Raw genomic sequence first — 5,256 nt, forward strand, 5'->3', positions numbered from 1 at the left:
ATGTACAACCCACCTGGCCTATACACTGTGTAGACAAAGCGTGATACAGGTGGTGGATTGAGTGAAGGTTCCTGTTGTGACCGTCACCTCAGCCAGACTTGTTCCTGTCAGAAACATGTTTGTTGAGACAGCAAGAAAAAAATGTCAAAACCAAGAGATTGTCATCCACTCTGGCCAGAGCTCCGAGTCTTAACAAGAGACAAAACAACGTTACTTTACATTCTCATACAGTGTTGTTACGTCAGTGGCACTGAACAGAATTTAAATACTAATCTATAGATGTCCAAGTTTGGCAGTACGCAAAATGTAGAGCTTACAGGGTAAATAAAGATACTCACAATCTTCATGTTGTCTGTACTAGTCCAGTCCAGACTAATTAAAACACTGCATAAGGCCTTGGAAGCCACTGACTCTAGTGGTAAGTCATGATAAAAATGATTACCAGTCCAAACAGGGGGGTGGGGGGTAGTGAACCCCCTCTTGCCACCAGCTGGTATGGAGGCTGGATAAACATGAGCTTTAAGTGCATCTTGTCTTTCTCCCCATGAGTGCCTTTCGTCCTGCAGACACGAGTCTCCTGCACGCAGCTTCTAAAAGGTTAAAACCTCTCATTTCCTCCAGCTGCGTGTTTCTTATCCCTGTCCATCTCCTCTGCAATGGAACAGTGCTGCTGGATCACCGAGGGACTCAGCTCCAGCAGGGAAGAGTAAGGGATTACAAAACCCTTCTATCAGCACACATTACACACACACATACACACACAAGCACACACTTCCTTGCTGCAAAAATCTCTCCTGTAGTGCTACTCTGCTCTGCAACCGTTGTGCGATTAAGACCCTGAAGAAGAGATGAGCGCTCACAGCTGTGCTGCTGTAGTCTCTTATTTACATTATTATTACATTCATATTCTTCAGCCACTGCCAGATTAAACATACACACAGTATTACAGTAGTAAGATGAACCTGCTCTATTCAACGTTTAAGTGTCCTTAGCAAGTTTTTTTTACATTTGATAATCTGATACTGACCAACCACAATAACTTATATTGCACGTTTGGTAATGTTCACACCAACTGTTTCACCATAATGAACAAAACTGTTAAAGCTTAGGGTCTTCAGTCTGTTACTAAGATAAACACAGTCACGGTCAAAACGACTTTCATTATTGCACCTTTACAGATACCCTTTTTTTCCTTTTTTCTTCTCATAACCGGACTTTTAGTTAATCCACTCCTCCTGAGTTGAGATAAATGAGTTTTCAGTGTTTATTATCCAAGTCGCTTCAGTCACTGCCGCATCGTAGCGCTTCATACTCCCCATTAGACTACATTCAAATGAGGAGAGAGCCAATGCTTGTGCACTGATCATTACTTCCCCAGCCTGCAAACTGCTCCATCCCACGGCTTACACTGCATCCTGCTCCAGTAAGGGCGGATGTTCTTTAGGTTGCTGCTGTGGTTCGGACGTCTGGTCCTGCTGCTGCTCAGGTGGAGGTGGCTCCTGTGGCGGTGGTGGGTCAGGTTTACAGATTTCTGTCTGAGCGAGCTGCGGTGGCGATGCCCGCTGTGGCTCTGGATTAGGCATCTCTTTCCTGTCACTGGGCTGGATCTCCAGAGCTGGTGTGTCCTTGCAGCAGAAGTACTGCTGCCAGATTTTACGGAAGGCTGTGCGGAACTTCTTAATGCGGAAAGCGTAGACAATTGGGTTGACAGCGGAGTTGCCATGGGTGAGCAGGATGGCAATATAGAGGAGGACTATGGGCGTCTTGCAGTCAGGGCAGAAGAGTGTGATGCAGTTGATGATGTGGAGAGGGAGCCAGCTGCTAGCAAAGAGAAAAAGGACCAGGGCCAGAGATTTAGCCAGATTCAGCTCCTTGTCATAGTACTTGTTGGGGTCTGTGTGACAGCCGGTGATCTTCTTATTGTTAAGTTGCTTGTGGATCATGTAGAAGATCTCTGCATAGATAAGCAGCATGAGAAGCAGGGGCGGGAGCACCCAGCCGAAAAAGTTGAAATACACCATGTAGTCCATGCTGATGACGTTTTCAAACTGGCACGTGATGACGAGGTCGGAGCTGATGGAGCCGTTCTGCTGGAGACGCCTCAGGTTGTTCCAGCCTAACATGGGTGTGAGCCCCACGATGAAAGCCACCGTCCAGCATACAACCACGGCCAGCCCCGCTCGCCGAGGGGTCACCACCCGCTTGTACCTGCAAGAGCAAACAACACAGCATCAGCATGTCAGCACTTTCTGTCACAGCACTGCCGGGACACACATGCTTTCTTCTTTTTACACCATTTTTCATTGTGGCAGTGTGCTTGGGCTGACAAAACATGCGATTCACAAGAAAGAACCATTTAAACCACAAGTCCCTTGACACGGCACACAGCTCTTTGCAGCATCATATATCTTGTTGTACAAGACAGAAACCTTTACTCACACACTTTGCTCTTATTTTGCTCAGGGAAAACTGATTTATAGTGCTTAAAATGTATTTATTAATTCATTAAGGCAGGACAATGGACAGAAGCTGGAGTAGCTGACAAACTACAGTACGCCAGCTTTTCTGGTTTGCGTTTATCAATGTGTTTTGGGGTTTTTTACTCGTAAAACAAGGATGAGGTAGAGAAATAGAAGAAGAAAACGGTCATCTGATCCAGCATATAGCCAGGAAGTGTGTTGAGTTATTGATTCCTAACAGTTGATATTTACAATGTCTGATGTAGTAATTGCAGGGGAAATGTTACCATTACAATAGCATGACCTTTGTTAAAGTGTAGCCTGAAGCTGAACAAAATCCTGCAATTTAGCCTGGCTGTCACAGGTGCCACATGTTGGATTAGTATTGATTGGGGATGTATGTGTTAAGTTAGGTCCTGTGTCTGAAGCACAGAGAAAAAGATCATTATTTACACACTGAGCCTGGGGACCCGCCTGCTCAGAAGAGATCAGACACTGATCTAACAGGGAGTGTGGGGAAAAAAGGGAAACAACAGCGCAGCATGGATTAAGAAGCACATCTCTGATTTATATAACAACTGGTTAAGTATATAAGTATAAAAAGTTATTGTGACACACACAACTATAGGCTTTGGGTGGTTTTAGACAAAATAAAACTGAGAACTCAGAGCCTAAAATGCATGGTGATGTGCCATCTAAACCTGGAAGATTGACTGGTGTCTTAAACAGGAGATTAAAGTCTGAGGCTATCACAGACAAAACCCTCAGACAATAAATTCCCCTCTCTACTAAGCTTATCTTTTTAGCCTTTCAGCACCACTGCTCAGCCTTTTGTTTCTGCTTGGCATGATAAAGCACTGGTGGTCCTGTGCATCAAATTGAAAGAGGGGAGACTGAACACCACTGACAGCAAACCTGACCCCCCCAGAGACACAAAAGGAGACAACCTGGATACAACCCCACCCCAGAGGCGCACCAGTTCTGTCACTGTACTACACTTCCACTCACATTAGAGATGGACAGTGGGACTAATTAAAGCTGTTAGTTAATCAGCCATGCTCTGGTGAGCTGTCATAGGCTGCTACTGACTCAGATCTATGTGCACATACTGGGAATGGCATCCTGTGAAGTGAAACATGACCCATGAGGAAATCAATGCCTGCAGGAACACAGGAGCGCTGGAGGTCTAGTGTCTTCTGCTGTGTGTGAGTAGGCTTTTCTGGGAAATAAATCATCATCATCATCACTTTTCCAGTAAGTCTTTTTTTTTGTTTCCATGCGTGGGCTGTGAAAACCGCATTACCTGGTCGGGATCTTGACCCTGAGATAGCGGTCAATTGCTATAGCCAGAAGGGCCAGGATTGAACTTTGCGTCAGCACCAGCACCGTGCACGCCACGAGCAGGCAGCTGTAAAAGTGAGTTTGAAGTCCGATGCTGATAGTAATGGCCAAAGGGATGACGAGGGCTCCTACAGCAATATCCGCCAGAGCCAGAGAGACGATGAAACAAAACGTATTGTCTCGCAACGATTTATTAATTTTCACGGCCCAAACCACCATCACATTCCCGATCACGGAGGCGAGTGCAATCACCACCTCCATCCCAATGTAGAGCGCCTCTGCTGAGAAAAGCATCCTTGCAGATGATTGTGTCCTTGATAAGAACAAGATTGATTTTCAGCGAAGCAGCGCTCCTTGTTCCGAGCGCGTTGTGTGCGTGAGTGTGTGCCACCGGGCTACAGTATTTTCCAAATGTGCTGTGCGTCCATCAGCTCCACGCTGTCCAGGGTTATCGCATATGAGTTGCAGGGAAAATCCAGTTGTGTTTCAAGGGAAGAGGCGCGTAAACCGGCAGCATCTCTGAGGATGACGGGGGTTTTCCTCTCGGAGCAGGTGTAGTGGTCTTGGAGGCAGGCGTGCGTCGTCGCTCCTACTCTGTGTGTCCTGCGCCTCCACTTGGCTGATACACCTGCTCCTACAGTGAGAGCAGCATCCTTCCAGTGCGCACCGAGAGCTCTTTGTCCTCAGCGGTCTGCGTCTGTTGAGTGTGTGTGTTTAAATCTATCAAAGCAGGTTTTAACAGAGCAAATAATCAACTATCTTGCGAGGGAAAGCGCGCACACTTGCAGTTCCTGTGCAGGCGGGTGCTTCTTCTTTCCCTTTCTCTCTTTCCCTCGTTGTGCTTTCAGCTAATACTGCTGCCTAAAATAGCTGTGTGGGCTTTCTCGCCTTTTAAAAAAAAAAGTCCCATTCAGGTTTGCCTTCTTTGTCTCTGTAAAATAATCCCGGTTCCATTCGAGATTATTTATTTCCTGTGGTTGCGACAGCTTTATTCATGAAGCAGAAATAAACGCACGCTGCTGCTGCTGCTGCAGCCTTCTGCGGGACTGTCCCATGGAAGTCAGGTGTTAGTGCAGAGGTGATCTGAACTCCCACTTGCTTTGCCAGCCTTTCTCCCACGCCTCTCTGAATGCTAATGGACCTTGCTCACTTGCCCATTGTCATGATAAAAGGTGAGGCAGTGAACCGCCACACAGCCGACAGAAAATAACACTGATAAAGCTATTGGAAATGGGAGCAGCCACTGTAGCACATTCACAGGTCTCTCAGTGACAGAGGACTGCAGTGGTAACATTTTGAAAGCACACAATTCAAAGCCCACTTGTTTTCCTCCTTTTCCAACATGTACCTCTTTCAGAGCTACATCTGGACAGATATTCAGGTGTAAGATATATATATTCATTAATCATCCTTTATAAACCAAAAGCAAAACTGCAGGTTTCCAAGATGTATTTCC

General features: G+C 46.2%; 1 protein-coding gene across 1 annotated transcript; it reads right to left on the reverse strand.

Annotated features, from left to right (window-relative positions):
• Positions 1-214: 214 nt before the first annotated feature.
• On the reverse strand, positions 215-4,458 carry adora1b (adenosine A1 receptor b). The gene is made up of 2 exons (XM_085781848.1): positions 3,763-4,458; positions 215-2,208 (listed from the first exon to the last, which is right to left on the reverse strand). Exons 1-2 carry the CDS (start codon positions 4,092-4,094, stop codon positions 1,404-1,406), a joined length of 1,137 nt encoding a protein of 378 aa, XP_085637974.1. The 5' UTR covers positions 4,095-4,458; the 3' UTR covers positions 215-1,403.
• Positions 4,459-5,256: the final 798 nt, after the last annotated feature.

The sequence above is a fragment of the Trachurus japonicus genome, chromosome 7 (assembly GCF_045865225.1).
Source record: "Trachurus japonicus isolate A0001 chromosome 7, Traja_1.0".
Lineage (NCBI taxonomy): Eukaryota > Metazoa > Chordata > Actinopteri > Carangiformes > Carangidae > Trachurus > Trachurus japonicus.